The sequence below is a fragment of the Ornithorhynchus anatinus genome, chromosome 8, assembly GCF_004115215.2.
Source record: "Ornithorhynchus anatinus isolate Pmale09 chromosome 8, mOrnAna1.pri.v4, whole genome shotgun sequence".
Classification (NCBI taxonomy): Eukaryota; Metazoa; Chordata; class Mammalia; order Monotremata; family Ornithorhynchidae; genus Ornithorhynchus; species Ornithorhynchus anatinus.
In genome coordinates, this window is record NC_041735.1 from 5,943,893 (window position 1) to 5,961,645 (window position 17,753).

Sequence of the window (17,753 nt, forward strand, 5' to 3'; positions counted from 1 at the left end):
CCTCTTCCAGGAGGCCTTCTCAGACTGAGCCCCCCTTTTCCTCTGCTCCTCCTCCTCCGCTCCCCATCACCCCTACTCCCTCCCTCTGCTCTATCCCCTTCCCCATCCCACAGCACTGGTATATATCTGTACGTATTTATTGTTCTATTTATTTTATTAATGATGTGTATTTATCTCTAATTCTATTTATTTTGATGCTATTGATGTCTGTCTACTTGCTTTGTTGTCTGCCTCCCACTTCTAGACTGTGAGCCCGTTGTTGGATAGGGATTGTTTCTATCTGTTGCCAAACTGGACTTTCCAAGTGCTTAGTACGGTGCTCTGCACACAGTAAGCGCTCAATAAATATGATCAGTGAATGAATCTCACTGTGTCACCTCAGCCCCACAGCACTTATATCCATATTTTCATACTCTGCTACTTCCTCTATCTGTAATTCATTTTAATGTCTGTCTCCCCGCTGTTGACTCCAAGTTCCGATCAAGGAAGTGATCGTGTCTACTAACTCTGTCGATTTGGACTTCCTCAAGGGCTTAATGCAGTGCATAGAGTAAACACTCGATAAATATCATTAAATGATTGATTGTTCGAGGACAGAAAAGCATGGGGGATGGGCAGGATTTGGGGATGGTCACGGAGAGATGGTAACATTGAAGAGACGTCTTTGAAAACGACCCTGTTCCAAGGGAAACGGGGAGTGTCGTTACTCCCCGTTCAACACTCCACAACTCCTCAGCCAGCCAGCAAATTGATTGACTGCTTATTAAATGCCAAAGCACTGTGATAGATACAAAGTTATCAAATGAGGCACAGCCTCACGGTCTGAGAGACAACAGCCATCTTATCTCTATTTTACAGATGAGGAAGCTAAGGCACAGAAAGGTTAAGTGACTTTCCGAAGGTCACACAGTAGGATTTACTGAGCGCTTACCGTGTGCAAAGCACCGAACCAAGCGAGTGGGAGGGTACAAGAATCAGCGTGGTGTAGTGGATAGAGCATGGGCCTGGGAGTGAGAAGGTCATGGGTTCTAATTCTGGCTCCACCACCTGTCTGCTACATGACCTTGGGCAGATCAGTTCACTTCTCTGGGTCTCATTTGTAAAATGGGGATTGCGACTGTGAGTCCCACTTGGGACAGGGACTGAGTCCAATCTGATCTGCTTGTATCCACCCCAGCGCTTAGTATAGTGCCTGGCACATAGTTAAGTGCTTAACAAATACCATAATTATTATTATTATTGTTATTGCAATACAACAGAGTCGGTAGACACATCCGCTGCCTACAAGGAGCTTAGAGCCTAGAGGGGGAGACAGACAATATAAATAAATAATTTAGAATATATCATTTAAATTCATTACGGACAAGGAACGTGTCTGCTAATTCCATTGTATCGTCCTCTCCCAAGCGCTTAGTCCAGTGCTCTGTACATAGTAAGTGCTCAATGAATACAATTGATTTATAAGAATATACAGAAGTGCTGAGCAGGGGGCCAGGGGTAGGGCTGGGACTCGAACCCTGATCGTCTGACTCCCCCGTCCCTTGCTCCTTCCATTAGGCAACACTGTCTCTCATTAATAAATTTGCTCCTGACTCAGCCAAACTCTAAGCTGCAAGGGGCAAAGAGATCATCTGAAGCCTGGGAGCAGTCCTGGATGTGCCAAACCTGCCGAGGGCTGCCCGGGGAGCTTCTTGACAAGACGCCACAAGCTCATTAGCAGATGTTCTGACAAGCTCGGTGCACAGCTCATTAAAAAGGCTCCCCGGGTCCCCAGCAGCATGCAGTTCCTCCAAACCTCTTACAAACTTTCACCGACCTCCAAAAGCAGGGCAGGTGACTTTTAGAACACCCTAAGACCGTGGTTATGGCTACGACGTTTGCGGCTGTTGGACTGGGCGGCCAAAAGCTTGAAACCACCGTCCTCTGTCCACAATGCTCTATTTCTCTTGCCTTACCTATCATCGTCCTTAACTTCTAAATTTTCATCTTCAGCTTCCCTTAGTGGCCGGTCCCCTTTTCCACCTTAGTCTTAGATTGTGGGGCCCTTGAGGGCCAGCGACCGTGTCTATATTTCATCCATCTACTCTTTCCTAATGCTTAATACAGTGCTTTGCACAATGTTGGTGCTTAAATGTGGTCTGGTGGAAAGAGCACAGGACCTGGGGGTCAGGAGATCTGCCGCTGGCCTGTCGAGCGACCTCGGGCAAGTCACTTAATGGCTCTGCGTCTCAGTTTCCTCATCTGTGAAATGGGGATAATAATAATGATGGCATTTGTTAAGGGCTTACTATGTGCAAAGCACTGTTCTAAGCTCTGGGGGGAGACAAGGTGATCAGGTGGCACAGAGAAGTGAAGTGACTTGCCCGAAGTCACACAGCTGACAAGTGGTGGAGTCGGGATTAGAACCCATGACCTCTGACTCCCAAACCCGGGCTCTTGCCACTGAGCCACGAGGTTGTGAGTCCTGTACGGGACAGTGACTGTGACCTATCTCATACCTTGTATAATAATGATGGTATTTGTTAAGCGCTTACTATGTGCCGAGCACTGTTCTAAGCGCTGGGGGAGATACAAGGTAATTAGGTTGTCCCATGTGAGGCTCACAGTCTTCATCCCCATTTTACAGATGAGGAAACTGAGGCCCAGAGAAGTCAAGTGACTTGCCCATGGTCACACAGCTGACAAATGGTAGAGCGGGGATTCGAACCCATGACCTCTGACTCCAAAACCCGTGCTCTTTCCACTGAGCCATGTAAGCACTTGGCAGAATACAGTACAGCAGAGTTGGTAACTATGTCCCCTGCCCCCAAGCAGTTTACAGCCTAGATGGGGAGACAGACATTAATATAAATAAATAATTTGCAATATATCACTTATAGTGCTTGGCAAGTAAAGGATCCGGGATTAGAACTCTAGTCTTTCTGCCTTCCAGGCCTGTATTCATTCATCAACTCATGAAGCTTCAACTATTGGTATTATTTAAACGCTTAGTAAGTGCTGGGGTAGATAATTAGAATGGTGCTTGGCACATAGTAAGCACTTAACAAATACCATCATGTAACAAATACCATCCCATGTAAAATGGGATTGAGACTGTGAGCCCCACGTGGGACAACCTGATCACCTTGTATCTACCCCAGCACTTAGAACAGCGCTTGGCACATAGTAAGTGCTTAACAAATACCATAATTATTATTTTTAAAAAAACTCACTGCACTTTCTTCACACACTAAACGCTCCATAAATTTCATTGATTGCTCTATTGATTATGCAATAGACGCTTGGATTATCTGCACAAATTGAGGGGAGAAGTGGCCTGGATATTAGAAAACAGCAGATAAAACAAAAAAGAGCAGAAGCTTGGGTCCCACTGGATAGCAAGGAATTTCAGCCCCAGGATTGAATGATGGAGACAGGGGGCCATGGGTGAGATAATCATGTTAATGATAATAATAATTATAATAAAGTTGAGCCCAGAGAAAGACACTGTTGCAGTCTGAGGGTGCTACCACATGGAAGAAAATCAAGGAAACACAGGACTGCCTTTAGATCTTTTTTCCTTTATGGTATTCGTTAAGCACTTACTATGTGCTAGGCACATATTACTAAGAGCTGGAGTAGGATACAAGCTAATAGAGTTGGACACAATCCATGTCCAATGGGGCTCACGGTCTTAGTCCCCATTTTACAGATGAGGGAAATGAGGCCGAGAGAAGTGAATTGAGTTGCCCAAGGCCTCACAGCAGACAAGTGGCTGGGCCAGGGTTAGAACCCAGGTCCTGCTGACTCCCAGGCCAGTGTTCTATCCATAAGGCCATGTTGCTTCTCTAAACAGCTGAAGTAGATTTTGTTAACTGTTGCCTAAAACCCACACAGTGAAAAATCCAATTGGAAATAATCGGGAATCGATGTGATTTGTTCAAGACTAGTGGAAGTGAATTAGAGAATCACCAAATCTTAGCACTGAAAAGTACTTAGGAAGTTGTACGTTCCATTACTCTACCTCCAGGTCCAGATGAGGGACCGTCTTTTTCTTAAAGAGTCCCCAGCACGGAGAAGAAAGGAAAAAGGAGTAAACACTTAAAAAGTGTGGATGCTTATTTTCAGGACTCCAAATTCCAGTCTTTGGGGGTTACTACCAGTGTTTGAAAGTCCAGAGAGCAAACAAAGAAACAGCCAAACAAGGGAAGCTCTTGTTCGCTTTAAAAAGGGGGAAACCGGGGAATTTGGTCCCTTCAGACCACAAACTGAGGAAGAGAGAGACTGTCAGCTCAGTCCAACAGAAGGGAAAACGAAAACAATTCCTTTTTCCCTGGAGAAGCAGCTTTCCTTAGAATTCCCACCTTGAAAGGGAAGGTTTGAGGAGAATTAAAGAGACAATAGTCTCTTGGGGGTTAGGGGCAAAGGGAGGCTGAAAAATTAGACAATCAAAAACTCAATCTTATTTATTGAGTGCTTATAGTGTGCCGAGCACTATACTAAGTGCTTGGGAGAGTTCAGCAATACAACAGAGTTTAGAGACAGGTTCCCTGCTCCAAAGGAGCTTACAGTCTAGAGGAACTTAACCATCTAGAGAAGAAATGGAGCAAAAAGAGGAATGGGAACTTCACAGATCCAATCTCATTCTCGCCTTTGAGTCTGATCTGCTAACTCAGCAGAGATTCAGTCACAACCCTTGACACAAATTTGGATTAATTCAATGTGACTGATATCTGATCCTTATCTATATCTGTTAGTAGACATGCTCCCTGCCCACCACGAGCTTACAATCTAGAGATGAAATGTAATTTGACTCTGGGAAGACTTGGAGGTGGTCTAGCCAAGAGTATGGGACTTAGAATCAGAGATGCAGATTCCAATTCCAGCTCCACCACTTGCCTGCTGTGTGACCTCGGGCAAGTCACCTCGTCTCTGGGCCTCAGTTTACCCACCTGTCATTTTGGGACTATGATATCTGCGCTCATTCTCTCTCTTAGAATGTGAGCCCTGTGTGGGATAGGGACTGTCTGTGAACTGATTACTTTTTAACTACCCCAAGGCTTTTGTACAGATTATGTGCTTAGTAAACACCAAAATTATCATTGTTATTTAACTATCCTATACCAACCCTACCCCTTGGGGGAACTGTAGTGATGAAGATAAGGGAACTGCTTATAAAGATGTTCATTCAATCGTATTCGCTGAGTGCTTACTGTGTGTGGAGCACTGTACTAAGCTCTTGGGAAAGTACAAGAATAAACAGACACATTCCTCCAAAGGGAGGAACCTTGGGCCACAGTAAATAAATCTGTAGTATATTTATACATCTATAATTTATTAATATATCTGTAATTTATTTATATATCTGTAATTTATTTATATTAATGTCTGTCTCCCCTCTAGACTGTAAGCTAGTTGTGGACAGAGAATGTGTCTGTTTATTGTTATACTGTTCTCTCTCTAGAGCACTCAATAAATATAATTGACTGACTGCCAGGAGAGGCTTTTTGAGACAGTAGACATAGTAAGCTCTCAATAAATGTGATCGATTGATAGGCTGGAGAGAGACTATATTGTAAGATTCTTGAAGGCAGGGATCATGTCTATCAAGTGAACGCTCAATGAATATCACTGATCAATTGAAAGAGAGAGCTTGCTCCTTGGGGGCAGGGATCGAGCCTAGAGAAGCAGCTTGGCTTAGTGGATAGAGCATGGGCCTGGGAGTCAGAAGGACCTGGGTTCTAATTCCGGCTCCACCACATGTCTGCTGTGTGACCTTGTGTAAGTCAGTTCACTTCTCTGGTTCTTGGTTACCACATCTGTAAAATGGGGATTAAGAGTATGTGCCCCATGTAAGGTAGGGACTATGTCCAACCTGATTAATTTGTATCTACCTCAGGGCTTAGAACAGTGTTTGGCACATAATGAGCTCTTAGCGAGTACCATAATTATTATTATTATTACCAACACTAGTGTTTGTATTCTCCCAAGCACTTAATACAGTTCCCTGCACATAGTAAGCACTCAGTCAATACCACTGAGTGAGAGAGAGAGCTCCTCAAGGGCAGGGATCAAGTCTACCAATGCTACTGTTTGTATTCTTCAAAGCGCTTAATACAGTGCATCCCCCCTCACACACACACAGTAGCACTCAATAGATATGACTGATTGAGAGAGAGAGAGAGCTTTTTGAGGGAAAGGATCAAATCTACCATTCAGAATTGTTTGTATTCTCCCAAGCACTTAGTACAGTGGTCCCCACAAAGTAAGTGCTCAGTAAATATCACTAATTATTCAACTGAATGAGGATGCCTTGAGTTTTACTTTTGACTTTGACTTATTAGAATGTGGTGAAACAAAGGGACATTTCCTGAAAGCACATTTAGAGGGAACACAAGTTCACTGGGGGCTGGCAATGCAGGAAGCCTCCAGAACAGTGGCCCAGTGGGGCTCATTCACGGGCTTAATCTGTGGCCCACATGGGTCATTTGGCCACTATCGCCCCAGAAGGACCCCAAGGTTCCATCGGCACTGGCTCTAAAGGCACCATCTAAACGGTGGCAATTGCCAGTCTGTCTCGGCAAGCCAGAATGACGAGTCTGTAAATGAGCGAGTCCTCTGAGCCTCAGAAGGCAGATCCAGAAGGGAGCCACGTATCCCTCAAACTGCTTCTGAGAGCAGGGGCCGCACAGCCGGACATGAGACTGAATGGCCAGACACACAGCCGTGCAAGATGGACTCAGCTTGTGACCTCTCCCCGAACCCCATCAGGGAAACAAGAGAAGCAGCATGACCTAGGGGATAGGGTATGGGCCTGGGAGTCAGAAAGACCTGGGTTCTTATCCCGGCTCTATCGCTTGTCTGCTGTTAGACTTTGGCCAAGTCCCTTTACTCCTCTGGGGTTCAGTTACCTCATCTGTAAAATGGGGAGTAAGACTGTGAGCCTTACTGGGAGAGGGACTGTGTCTAACCAATTTGTTTTTAACTACTCCAGCGCTTAGAACAGTGACTGGCACATAGTAAGCACTTAAAATTACCATTATTATTATTAACAAGGCTTTGGTCAAAACAGAGTCATATTGATCAGTCGACCAAACAGAATGTTGGAAGCAACAAACACAGAAAATTCTGTGTGGATCAGTATCATGCGACTGATTTAACCAAGTCCAATTGAAATGGCATCAATGGCTTCCTCCTTCTTCTTCTTTCTTCATCGCCATTCCACTTGGATCTGTGCCCTTTAAGCATTTAATAATAATAATGATAATAATAATAATGGTATTTGTTAAGCGCTTATTATGTGCAAAGCACTGTTCTAAGCACTAGGGGGATACAGGTGATCAGGTTGTCCCATGTGGGGCTCACAGTTTTTTAATCCCCATTTCCCAGATGAGGTAAATGAGGCACAGAGAAGTTAAGTGACTTGCCCATAGTCATACAGCTGGCAAGTGGCAGAGCTGGGATTGGAACCCACAACCTCTGACTCCCAAGCCTGGGCTCTTCCCACTGAGCCACGTTGCTTCTCTTGATTTGATACTCATTTGATACTCACCCACCCTCAGGCTCCACAGCACATGTGTTCATATCCATAATCTGTTTATATAAATGTCTGTCTCCTCCTCTAGACTGTAAGATGCTTGTGGGCATGGAACACTTCTACCAACTTTGTTGCATTGTACTTTCCCAGGTGTTCTGCACTCAGTAAATGTCACTGTCTGGGGGTCCCCAGGAATCACCATATCTCATGAGGCTCATCTTTGTCATCATCATTCATCAATCGTCATCATCAGTATTTATTGAGATCCTGCTGGGTTCCCAGTACTGTACATTTAGCACAGTAAAGCACATTTAGAGGGAACACAAGTTCATCTGGGGCTCGCAATGTAGGAAGTTTCCAGAACAGTGGCCCAGTGGGGCTCATTCACAGGCCCACATGGGTCATTTGGCTACTACAGCCCTCAGGAACATACAAGAGTGCAAAACTCTGCCCTCAAGGAACTTACTGCCTAATGAGACATGCAAGCAGTCATAATTTGCAAGCATACAGTAGGAACGAGAACTGGAACATAGATACAAATGATAAAAACAAAAGCAGACTATTAAATAAATCCAAATAGACACAGGAGCTGAGAGGGGCTGATGTAGCAGCCTGCTTAGGGAAGTGGGGGTTAATCAGGGACTGCCTTTTGGTGGCTTTTTAGGGTGAAAGCATGGAAGGATGACATTTTTTGAGGGAAGAGGGGCACGCAGAAGGAGAGGCACGAGCGGCGGATAAGCCTCCGGAAAGTCGAAAATGAGATACAGGCTAGCTTGGGTGGAGTGAAAGTGGGTCCCCTGAGAGATTGTGGGAGAAGCCGATGAAGAACTTTGGAAGCCAGTGGTTGTGGCCAAGTAGCCTTAAGACCAACAACAAATTCATGGAGGAAGAGCCCAAGAAGGCATCTAAAACTTCTCTTCACTCCCCAATCCCGAGAATTGGTCAGAGACAGCATGTTGAGCCGAAGCCCCCCAGATCTTTGTCTGATTCTGGGTCTGATTACCTACGCCACCTAAATCTTCCAGCTCTCGGCTTTACTTCACAGTTGAAACTTAAGCAGGAGCTTGTACATAGCTACTTTCCCATTCTCTACGATCCCCTGGATTCTTTTTTGCTGTGGATTTTTTTTAATGGTTATTGGTTAAGCACTTACTATGTGACAGGCATTCTGCTAAGCGTGGGTGTAGTTACAAGCTAATCAGGTTGGACACAGTCCAGGCTCGCTGTTTTAATCCCCAGTTTACAGAGGGGGTAACGGAGGCATAGAAAAGTTAAGTGACTTGCCCAAAGTTGATGAGTGACGGAGTGACGGATCTTTTTCCACTAGATCATGCTGCTTTGGTTCCTTCTCCTTAAACCGTGAGCCTCGACCTGATTATCTCGTCTCTACCCCAGTGTTTAGAAGAGTGCTTTACACATAGTAAGCGCTTAACAAATAACCACAGTTATAATTGAGCATCACCTTCAGAGAACAGGGAAGAGCAATAACAGATGAACCAGTCCATGCAGGTACTTGCAAGTACTTTTGGTAAAAAATAACAAAGATGTTAGTATTACGAGTGGATTATCTGTAACTTTGATCGCACGGTAGTGTGGATTATTCAAAGTGGGTTGTTGGCCAGAAGAAGTTTCTCTGGCCCCCCAAATTCCCAACCAGAGAAAGGGCCCAGGCTATGAAATAAAGAGAAGCCAACTGGACAAAGGTCTTCTCTTGTGTAATGGCCTTCTGTGTTTTCTTTCTCAGTGCTTAATACATTGCTTTGCAAACAGCAAGCACTTAATCAATACTATTAGCACTACTAGGGAAGCAGTGTGGTCTAGTGGAAAGAGGCCGGTTTAGCCTCCTGACTGCTATGTGACCCCGGGCAAGTCACATCACTTCTCTGGGCCTCATTTCACTATCTGCAAAAAGGGGATTCAATACCTGTTCTCCCTCCTACTTAGACCGTGAACCCCAAGTGGGACATGATTGTTCTGTATCTACTATAGTTCTTAGTACAATGCTTGGCATAGAATAAGCATTTAACAAATACCACAATTACTACCATTATCATTATCATTATCATATCATTATCATTATCATTTGAGAAGCAGCGTGGCTCATTGGAAAGAGCACGGGCTTTGGAGTCAGGGCTCATGAGTTCGAATCCCAGATCTGCCACTTGTCAGCTGTGTGACTGTGGGCGAGTCACTTCACTTCTCTGGGCCTCAGTTCCCTCATCTGGAAAATGGGGATGAAGACTGTGAGCCTCACGTGGAACAACCTGATTCCCGTGTCTACCCCAGCGCTTAGAACAGTGCTCGGCACATAGTAAGCGCTTAACAAATACCAACATTATTATTCTTATTATTATTATCATTATTACTACAACAACTTATTACTACTAACACTACTCTTTGTCTTGTTCAAAATATGAAGCAGTGTGACTTAGTGGAAAGAGCGCAGGCTTGGGAGTCAGAGGATGTGAGTTCTAATCCCAGCTCCGCCACTTGTCTGCTGCGTGACCTTGGGCAAGTCACTTCACTTCTCTGTGACTCAGTTACCTCATCTGTAAAATGGGGATTCAAAGTGTGAGCCCCACGTGGGATGACCTGATAACCCCGTATCCACCCCAACGCTTAAAACAGTATTTGGCACATAGTGAGCGCTTCACAAATACCACAATTATTATTATTATTATTATTATTATTATTACTTGGCCGGCAAGGGGAATGGCTAATAGAGGGAGAAGGGGGTGGTGAGTTGGGAGACAGAAATTTGAAGGGAAAAAGGATTGATCGTTGAACTGATCCCAAACATCTCTCAACATGGGGAAGTTTTAGAGCCAGAGTTCTTGTGGCTAGGTTGAGCAGTGAGGACTGACTGTGAAGAGGAGACTGGTGCTGATGGATGGGGAGGGAAAAAATACTGGTGGTAGTTAGGTAAGGGGGTTATGGGCTTAGTACTGCAGGAATATTTAGGGGAGCTGGGGGTGGGGGGGAGTTAGGTACGAAGCTGAGTATCCCTTTTACAGAGCAGAGGCTGAGTGGCTGGTTTTAGGGCAGCATGGTCTAGTGGCCAAGAGCACGGGCTTGGGAGGCAGAGTTCATGGGTTCCATTCCCGCCTCCGCCACTTGTCTGCTGCGTGACCTAGGGCAAGTCACTTCACTTCTCTGTGCCTCAGTCCCCTCATTTGTAAAATGGGGATTTAGACTATAAGCCCCACGTGGGACAACCTGATTACGTTGTATTTACCCCAGCGCTTAAAACAGTGCTTGGCACATAGGAAGCACTTAACAAATACCGTAAGAATTATTATTATTAGGGCTCTGAAGCTGATTACCTCGTTTTAAGATGTAGAGGCTGAGTGGCCGGTTTTAGGGCTCTGAAGCCGAGTACCCCGTTATAAGGAGCAGAAGCTGAGTGACCGGTTTGGGGGCTCAAAAGCTGAGGAGCTGGCTTTAAGGCTCAGAGACTCAGTGTCCGATTTTAGGGCTCAGAAGCTGAGCACCCGGTTTTAAAGCACAGAAGTTGAGTGTCCGGTTTTGAGGCTCAAAACCCGAGTACCCCATTTTAAGGTGCAGAGATTGAGTGGCAGGTTTTAGGGCTCAGAAGCAAAGGAACTGGCTTTAAGGTGCAGAGGCTGGGTGGCCAGTTTTCGCACTCAGAAGCTGAGCACCCCGTTTTAAGGCACAGAGGCTGAGTGGCAGGTTTTAGGGCTCAGAAGCCTAGCACCCCGTTTACAGGTGCAGAGGCTGAGGGTCCGGTTTTCGGGCTCTGAAGTCGAGTACCCCTTTTCAAGGAGCACAGACTGAATGACCGATTTGGGGGCTCAGAGCCGAGCACCCCGTTTTCAGGAGCAGAGACTAAGTGACCGGTTTGGGGGCTCAGAAACTGAGTACCCCGTTTAAAGACACAGAGGCTGAGTGTCTGGTTTTAGGGGTCAGAAGCCGAGCACCCCTTTTTCAGGAGCAGAGGCTGAGGGTCCGGTTGGGGGGCTCAGACTCCGAGCACCCCGTTTTCAGGAGCAGAGACTCAGTGTCCATTTTGGGGTCTCAGAAACTGAGTATCCCGTTTTAAGACACAGAGGCTGAGCGTCTGGTTTCAGGGGTCGGCAGCCGAGGACCCCTTTTTCAGGAGCAGAGGGTGGGTGTTTGAGTAGGGACGGTGCTGGGGGAGTGGGGATGGGAGGTCCAGGGTCCAGAGGGGGTCCTGGGGAGAGGGGGGTCCGGGGAGGGGGATTTGGGGGTTACCTTGGGCGGGAGGCTGAAGAGAAGGGGCGTGAGCAGCAGCGGAGTGCCCAGCAGCACCAACACCCTCCGGATGCACCACAACTTCTTGGCCAGCGCCCCGAGAGCAGGCATCGCCCCCAAAACGGTGCCCGGGTGGATGCCCGGCACCGATGCCCGGGACCGGAGCCCGAGGCCTGCAGCTTTAAACCCGGGCCGGGCCGGGGGGCGGAGGATCAGGCCGGAGGAGGGGACGGGGGAGGGGACAGGGGACAGGGGACAGGGGACGGGGGGGAGGGGACAGGGGTCCGAGCCGGTGGCCCCAGGCAAGCCCCCCGCCCCTTCCCCCCCAAAACACCACCCCCAGCCCAAACCACGCGCCCTCGCCCCTGCCCACGAAAGTTCCCGGAAAATTGCCGGCCCTCTTCATTCCTTCAGTCGTATTCAATGAGCCCTTACCGTTCGCAGAGCACTGGGCTAAGCGCTTGGAAAGCACAGTTTTGTTTTTTTTTAAAAAGCGTGGCATTAGTGAAGCGCTCACTGTGTGCCAAGCACTCTTCTAAGCGCTGGGGTGGATACGAGGTTGTGCCGCGTGGGGCTCGCGGTCTTCATCCCCATTTGACAGATGAGGGAACTGAGGTCCAGAGAATGATAACGATAATAATAATGATGGTATTTGTTAAGCGCTTACTATGTGACAAGCGCTGTTCTAAGCGCTGGGGTGGATACGAGGTTGTGCCACGTGGGGCTCGCGGTCTTCATCCCCATTTGACAGATGAGGGAACTGAGGTCCAGAGAATGATAATAATAATAATAATAATGATAGTATTTGTTAAGCGTTTACTATGTGACAAGCGTTGTTCTAAACGCTGGGGTGGATACGAGGTTGTGCCGCGTAGGGCTCGCAGTCTTCATCCTCATTTGACAGATGAGGGAACTGAGGTCCAGAGAATAATAACAGTAATTCATTCAATAGTATTTATTGAGCGCTTACTATGTGCAGAGCACTGTACTAAACGCTTGGAATGAGCAAGTCGACAACAGATCCCTGCCCTTTGACGGGCTTATAATGAAGGTGTTTGTTAAGCGCTTAGTACGTGCCAAGCACTGTTCTAAGCGCTGGGGTAGATACGAAGTCATCAGGGGGGCCGACGTGGGGCTCACAGCCTTTATCCCCATTTGACAGATGAGGGAACTGAGCCCCAGAGAAGTGAAGTGGCTTGCCCAAGGTCACACAGCAGACAAGTGGCCGAGCGGGGATTAGAACCCACGTCCTCTGACTCTCAAGCGCGGGATCTACCCACTAAACCACATCGCTTCTCTTGCACAATACAGCAATAGAGACAATCCCGGCCCACAACGGGCTCACAATCTAGAGGCGGGGGAGACAGACCCCGGTACAAATAAGCAGGCATCAATATAAATATATAGAATTATAGATATATATAATAATAATAATAATGACGATGGTATCTATTAAGCGCTTATTAAGTGCCAAGCACTGTACTCAACGCCGCGGTAGATAAGAAGCAGATCGGGTTGGCTCCAATCCCTGTCCTACGTGGGGCTCACAGTCTCGATCCTCAATTTACAGATGAGGTCAATGAGGCACAGAGAAGTAAAGTGACTTGTCCAAGGTCTCACAGCAGCAAGTGGCATACGCACCTAAGTGCTGTGGGCCGGGGAGAGGGGAGAAATGCAAAGGGAGAGAGTCGGAGTGACGCGGGAGGGGGAGATGAGGAAAAGAGGGGCTTAGTCTGGGAAGGCCTCCCGGAGGAGGTGTACCAGAGGGAGATCCCGACCCCCGGGAGCCTCCTGCAGAGACGGGGACCCCGGAGACCGAGATCCCGACCACCCGACCAGTCACAGAGGAGCTGTCCCCCTCCTGGATTCCGAGAAATTTTCCTTCCCCATATTCCAGGACACTCGGCTTTCTTTCCCGTGGGAATTCGGCCCTCTCCGTATAATAATAATGAGTTTGTTAAGAGTTTCCTATGGGCCAGGCACTGTACTAAGCGCTGGGGTGGAGACGTGCAAATCGGGTTGGACACAGTCCCTGGCCCATGCGGGGCTCACAGTCTCAATCCCCATTTTGCAGATGAGGGGGAACGGAGGCACAGAGGAAGTGAAACGACTCGCCCAAGGTCACACAGCAGGCAAGCGGTGGAGTCAGGATTAGAATCCATGGCCTTTTGAGTCCCGGGCCCCGGGCGCTATCCTTTAGGCCATGCTGTTTCATATCCCCTCTTCATAGCTGACAGACGATCACTCTCCCCACCTTCAAAACCTCACTGAAGGCCCATCTCCTCCAAGAGGCCTTCCCTGATTAGCCCCTCATTTCCTCTTCTCCCTCTCCCTTATGCGTCACCCTCACGCTTGGATTTACTTCCTCTACTCACCCTTCCCTCAGCCCCACAGCGCTTACTGAAGCAGTGTGGCTCAATGGAAAGAGCCCGGGCTTGGGAGTCAGAAGTCATGGGTTCTAATCCCGACTCGGCCACTTGTCAGTTGTGTGATTTTGGGCAAGTCACTTCACTTCTCTGTGCCGCGATTACCTCATCTGTAAAACGGGGATTAAGACTGTGAGCTGCATATGGGACAAGCTGATAACCTCGTATCCATCCCAGCGCTTAGAACAGTGCTTGGCACATAGTAAGTGCTTAACAAATACCATCATTGTTATTATTATTATGTGTGTCATTTATTTATTTATATTAATGTTTGCCTCCCCTTCTAAACTATCAGCTCCTTATGGATAGGAAAAGTGTCTACCAGCTCTGTTATATTGTACTCTCCCAAATGCTTAATACAGTGCTCTGCACCTAGTAAGCGCTCAACAAATACCACTGATTGACAGACTGATTGATGTAATTTGCCCTAGAAGTAGCATGGCATAGTGGATAGAGCCCAGAACCGGGAATCAGAAGGTAATGGGTTCTAATCTCAGCTCTCCCACTTGTCTTAATCTCAGCTCTCCCACTTGTCTGCCATGTGACCTTGGGCAAATCACTTCACTTCTCTGTACCTCAGTTACCTCATCTGGAAAACGGGGACTGAGACTGTAAGCCCCACGTGGGACGGGGTCTGTGTCCAACCTGATTTGCATGTCATAACCCTAGCGCTTAGTACAGTCTACACACCGTGGCACATAATAAGTGCTCAACAAATACCCCAATTATTATTATTTTCACCTTTATTCACCCCTCCCTCAGCTCCATGACTCTTATTTGTGTCCATATACGTCATTTATTTATTTATTTATATTAGTGCTTGCCTCTCCCTCAAGGAGCCAGGCTCATGTGTCTGTTTATTGTTCCATAATATGCTCCCAAGCGTTTAGTATAGTGCTTTACACACAGTAAGCCCTCAATAAATATGACTGAATGAATAAATGGGTCTACCAACTCTCCCAAGCGCTTAGTACAACAGTCTACACACCGTGAGCTCAATAAATAAATCGATTCATTTAGCCCCTGCCCGGGTCAGCCATCCGGTCCTGGGGAGCAACTGGAACCCCCTCATCTTCTCAAGAGGCCCCGTTTGTCCAGTGGTCGTTCTGGCCACTAGGAAACCAGGAGTCCACTCTGTACTCTGCACTCTGCACTGCACGGGGGGGCGGGAGCGGAGTCCATTCCAGCTTTAGGATTCCGGAGGTCAGGAGCTTTCCCGGGAGAAGTTGGCTTGTAGAGGTAGTGGTAGAGATAGGAACATCCAGAAAACTGCAGAGAGATCAAAGATCGCCTTCATTTTCACAACTGCAAGATTTAGGAGAAGCAGTGTGGCTTTAGTGGCTACAGCCCAGGCTTGGAGGTCAGAAGGACCTGAGTTCTAATCCCAGCTCTGCCACATGTCTCCTGTGGGACCTTGGGCAACTCATTTTGCTTCTTTGGGCCTCAGGGACCTCATCTGTAAAAAGAGGATTAAGACTGTGAGCCCCATGTGGGTCAGGGACTGTTTCCAACCTGATTAACTTGTATCTCCCCCAGTGCTGGGTACATAGTAAGTGCTTAAGAAGTACAGTGTTTATTAATTATTATTATTATCCTTGGAGAGCCTGGTCAGTGGCTGGAGATGTTCCTAAGAGGGAACATCTTCAGGTTAGTCAAGGGAAGGAGGGGATTGCCCTTCTCTGTTTCTCCCCTAGATGAAAAGTTTCTCTTCCAGGTTTTGGTCCAGAACAGAAACTTGTAATAGGTGGGGATGAGAAACAGCAGGAAACCAGCAAGAAGGAGAACTTTGCAATCAGTCAATCAATCAATCGTTTTTACTGAGTGCTTGCTGTGTGCAGAACTCTGTACTAAGCTCTTGGGAGTGTACAAAATAGACTTGGTGGACACATTCCCTGCCCGTAGTGAACTTGCAGTCTAGATGGGAGGAAACAGATATTAATATAAATATGCTATTTATTATTTATTCATTAATTATCCTTATTTATGACTAGTAAATACATCAAAGATGTATAAGTGTTGTGGGGCTGAGGGAGGGGTGGAAAAAAAGGGAGGAAATCCAAGTGCAAGAGTGATACAGACAAGAATGGGAGAAGAGGAAATGAGGGCTTAGTCGGGGACGGCCTTTGGAGGAGATGTGCCTTCAAAGAGACTTTGAAGGTGGGGAGAGCAATTTTCTGTCAGATATGAAGAGGGATGGTGTTCTGGGGCCGTGGCAGGATGTGGCAAGAAAGATGAGATGGAGGAATAGTGAGTTGGTTGGCATTAGCTGAGCAAAGTGTGCGGGCTGGGCTGTAGTGGGAGAGCAGTGAGGTAAAGCAGGAGCCAGCAAGGTGATTGATGGCTTTTAAAGCTCTGTCTAGTTTTCTGTATGTCCAATTTTCACCCACGTACTGTTTTCCATTGCTTAGTGCAGTGCTGCTTTGCACACGGTAAACACTGAATAAACACAGTGACAACTACTACGTACACTCCCAGGTGAATGCTGCCCTCAGGGGACAAACCACAGACCCCACCCCTTTTCCTGTCAACCTTTTGTAAAAAAATGATATCCCTTAAGCACTTACTCTGTGCCAGGCACTGTTCTAAGCGCAGGGGTAGGTACAAGATAATGAGTTTGGACACAGTCCCTGTCCCACATGGAGCTCACAGTCTTAATCCCCATTTTTCAAATGAGGTAACTGAACCGGGGAGAAGTGAAGACCCAAAGCGGGCAACTGGCAAGTCCCAAGGTCACAAAGCGGGTAAAGTGCGGAGGCAGAATTAGAACCCAGGTCCTTCTGACTCCCAGACCCCAGCTCTAGCCACTAGAACATGCTGCTTCTCTTCCGACTCTGGGGAACTCTCTTTACCAGTTCTTACACGAGAGGCCCAGAGACTGAAGACACACGAAAACACCTCTCTCCCTGGAGCAGTTCTCAGATTCTCCTGGATGCCAACCCTTCTCCTGGTTGAAACTGGTCTAACGTGTTCTTGGTTCAGACATTAAGGGTCGATTATGATTGATCGAAGTCTTGCACCCTATGGGTGTCGGCCAACTACCTCTAGGTAAGAAGTAGCATGGGGTAGTGGGTAGAGCACGGCCTGGGAGTCAGAAGGTCATGGGTTCTAGCCCCCGCTCTGCCACTCACCTGCTGTGTGACTTTGGGCAAGTCACTTCAGGTCCTCCAGGCCTCAGTTACCTCATTTGTGAAATGGGGGTTGAGGCTGGGAGCCCCCCATGTTGGGCAGGGACTGTGTACAATCCACTTTGCTTGTATCCAACCCAAATGCTTAGTACTGTGCCTGGCACAGGGTAAGTGCCTAACAAATGCCATTATTATTATTATAATTATTATATTATTACAAGACACTTGCTGAGTGAACCTGCCCCCAAGGAGCTTAACAGTCAAGAGGGAGCAGTATGGTCTAGTGGAAAGAGCATGGGCCTGGAAGTCAGGTGACCTGGGTTTTAATTCTGCTGTTGTGATTAACCTGCTGTGTAACCTTCGGCAAATCACTTAGCTTCTCTGTGCCTTGATTTCATCAGTTGTGAAATGCCCGTTCTTCCTCCTACTTGGGCTGCAAGCCTCGTGTGGGAC

The 17,753-nt window shown here is 47.2% G+C and overlaps 1 protein-coding gene across 1 annotated transcript in view; it reads right to left on the minus strand.

The window, feature by feature from the left end:
- The window catches only part of SLC13A3 (solute carrier family 13 member 3), a 53,223-nt gene extending 41,310 nt beyond the window's left edge, over nt 1–11,913 (minus strand). Inside the window, exon 1 of the mRNA XM_029070838.2 lies at nt 11,750–11,913. Within this exon, the coding sequence (XP_028926671.1) occupies nt 11,750–11,860 (111 nt within the window). The 5' untranslated portion in view covers nt 11,861–11,913. The remainder of the gene's footprint in view (nt 1–11,749) is intronic.
- Between the last annotated feature and the right edge of the window lie 5,840 nt (nt 11,914–17,753).